Genomic DNA, 2,486 nt, shown 5'->3' on the forward strand with positions numbered 1-2,486 from the left:
TGAGTACTCTAGAGTCAGTGGTGAGCCTCTTTGCATTCCGGAGGACTCTGTTATTTTTGTGTTACTAGTTTTATTTTGTTAGGATGTTGCGGGGTCTGTCCCAACGTCCATCTCAGTATTGTAGAGGCTTCATAGACAGCCAGTCAGTTAGTATTGAGTCCCTCATCTATGTATATATGTAAATATTCTATTTTGAGACTCGAGTTACCCTTTTGGGCCAGATTTTATCAGTTAAGTTGTTTTATGTCTTTGTATGGCATTGAGTTATTCTGTTGAGTCAGGTTTCCGCTGAGTTAAGAAAGCCAGGCCAAGGGTTCGCTTGGGGCCAGCAATGGTCTTCGGGTGCCGGTCCCGCCCAGGGTGTAGGCTCGGGGCATGACAAACTTGGTATCAGAGCACAGCGTTCAAGAGTCCTAGGGAGTCTATGAAGCCGTGTCTGTAGAGTCCTAATTATCGATGAGAAACGCGCCACATCTATAATTGGGAGGTTGCAACATTTAGGAAGATTTCTCACTTCTTTCACACTCATCTCGTGCGTTAGAGTTGATCTCTAAAAAGTTTCGTTCTAATCCGTGCTTGCGTGTGTTTCAGATAGTCATGCCTCCACGAAGAGTTAGTAGAGGGCGTCTTCCTAGACGTTATGTGGATGAGCAAGAGTTACCTTATACCCCGGGAGTGCAAGATCAAGGGAAATTTCTAATGTCGAGTTCAGAGAGGCAATTAGAATTCTGAGTCAAGCCGTAACTAATCAGATTGATCAACAAAGTGGAGCTCGACATGAATGAGCTAACACTTCACGGATTCGTGAGTTCTTGGGGATGAATCCTCCGAGTTTCATGGGTTCAAGCACTACTGAGGATCCAGAGAACTTCATTGAGGAGTTGAAGAAGATTTTTGATGTGATACATGTAGCAGATATCAAGCGGGTTGAACTAGCTGCGTATCAGCTGAAAGATGTTGCTAGAACTTGGTTCGACCAATGAAAAGGGGGTAGAGTTGAGAATGCACCACTTGCGGTTGGGCTTGTTTTGAGGAAACTTTCTTGGGGCATTTCTTTCCTCGAGAATTGATAGAGGCCAAGGTACGTGAGTTCCTCACACTTCAGCAGGAGTCTTTGAGTGTTCACGAGTACAGTTTGAAGTTCACACAACTATTCCGCTATGCTCCAGAGATGGTTGCGGATATGAGGAATAGAATGAGTTTGTTTGTTGCTGGGCTGTCTCGGTTGTCAAGTAAGAAAGGTAAGGCTGCAATGCTTATTGGGGACATGGACATATCTAGATTGATGGTCTATGTGCAATAGGTTGAGGAAGAGAAGCTGTGGGACAGAGAAGAGTTCAGAAATAAGAGAGCTAAGACCGGTAATGAGTCCGGGCAACAGAAAGGTAATGCGAACCGTTCATCCTTTCAGCAAAGGTAAAGGGGACCTGCTCCATCATCTGTTAGTGCACCTGCACCCAGAAATAAAAGTGAGTACGCGGGACAGAGTTCGTAGAACTTCAGAGCTGGACCTGCACAGTCTCAGAATAGTAGAGCACAAGGAAGTAACCGGGGTCTTGCATGTGCTAGGTATGGTAGAGTCCATCCAGGGAAGTGTCGTCAAGGCCAGACATGTTGCTTTAAATGTGGGCAAGAGGGTCACTTTATGAAGGAGTGCCCAAGGAACAATCAAGGTAGTGGAAATCTGGGCAGTAAGGCCCAATCTTCATAAGTTGCTCCCCCAGACAGGACGGCACCTAGAGAAGCTACTTCTAGTACAGGTGGAGGAGCAAATCGCCTCTGTGCCATCACCAGTCGCCATGAGCAAGAGAACTTCCAAATGTTGTCACTGGTATGATCAAAGTTTTCGCTTTTGATGTGTATGCTTTGTTAGATCCAGGAGCAAGTTTATCTTTTGTAACTCCTTATGTTGCAAATAAGTTTGAGGTTCTTCCTGAAAGACTTTGTGAACCCTTTTGTGTTTCTACACCTGTTGGGGAGTCTATTCTAGTAGAAAGAGTTTATCGTGATTGTCCTGTTTCCATCAATCACAAGAGCACCATGGCTGATTTGTTTGAGTTAGACATGGTAGATTTTGATGTCATTCTAGGTATGGATTGGCTTCATGCCTGTTATGCATCATTAGACTGTAGAACTCGGGTGGTCAAGTTTCAGTTTCCGAATGAGCCAGTCTTAGAGTGGAGTAGTAGTTCAGCAGTGCCTAAGGGTCATTTTATTTCGTACCTTAAGGCGAGAAAGTTAGTTTCAAAGGGTTGTATCTATCACTTAGTTAGAGTTCATGACTCTGGTGTTAAAATACCTCATTTTCAGTCAGTTCCTATAGTAAGAGAGTTTCCAGAAGTTTTTCCTGATGATCTACCCGGAATTCCTCCTGAGAGAGAAATAGATTTCGGCATAGATCTCCTTCCAGATACTCGTCTTATCTCTATTCCGCCTTATAGAATGGCACCAACAGAGTTGAAAGAGCAGTTGAAAGATCTTCTAGA

At 44.2% G+C, this 2,486-nt stretch overlaps 1 protein-coding gene across 1 annotated transcript in view; it reads right to left on the bottom strand.

Moving 5' to 3' along the window:
- LOC107057930 (probable leucine-rich repeat receptor-like protein kinase At1g35710) overlaps window positions 1-1,801 on the bottom strand; it is an 11,957-nt gene extending 10,156 nt beyond the window's left edge. The window contains exons 1-2 of the mRNA XM_015303079.1: window positions 1,759-1,801; window positions 1,428-1,511 (exon numbers count right to left, since the gene is read on the bottom strand). Of these exons, the coding sequence (XP_015158565.1) occupies window positions 1,428-1,511; window positions 1,759-1,801 (127 nt within the window). The remainder of the gene's footprint in view (window positions 1-1,427; window positions 1,512-1,758) is intronic.
- Window positions 1,802-2,486: the final 685 nt, after the last annotated feature.

This window comes from Solanum tuberosum, unplaced genomic scaffold (assembly GCF_000226075.1).
Source record: "Solanum tuberosum cultivar DM 1-3 516 R44 unplaced genomic scaffold, SolTub_3.0 scf00394, whole genome shotgun sequence".
NCBI classification, from domain to species: domain Eukaryota; kingdom Viridiplantae; phylum Streptophyta; class Magnoliopsida; order Solanales; family Solanaceae; genus Solanum; species Solanum tuberosum.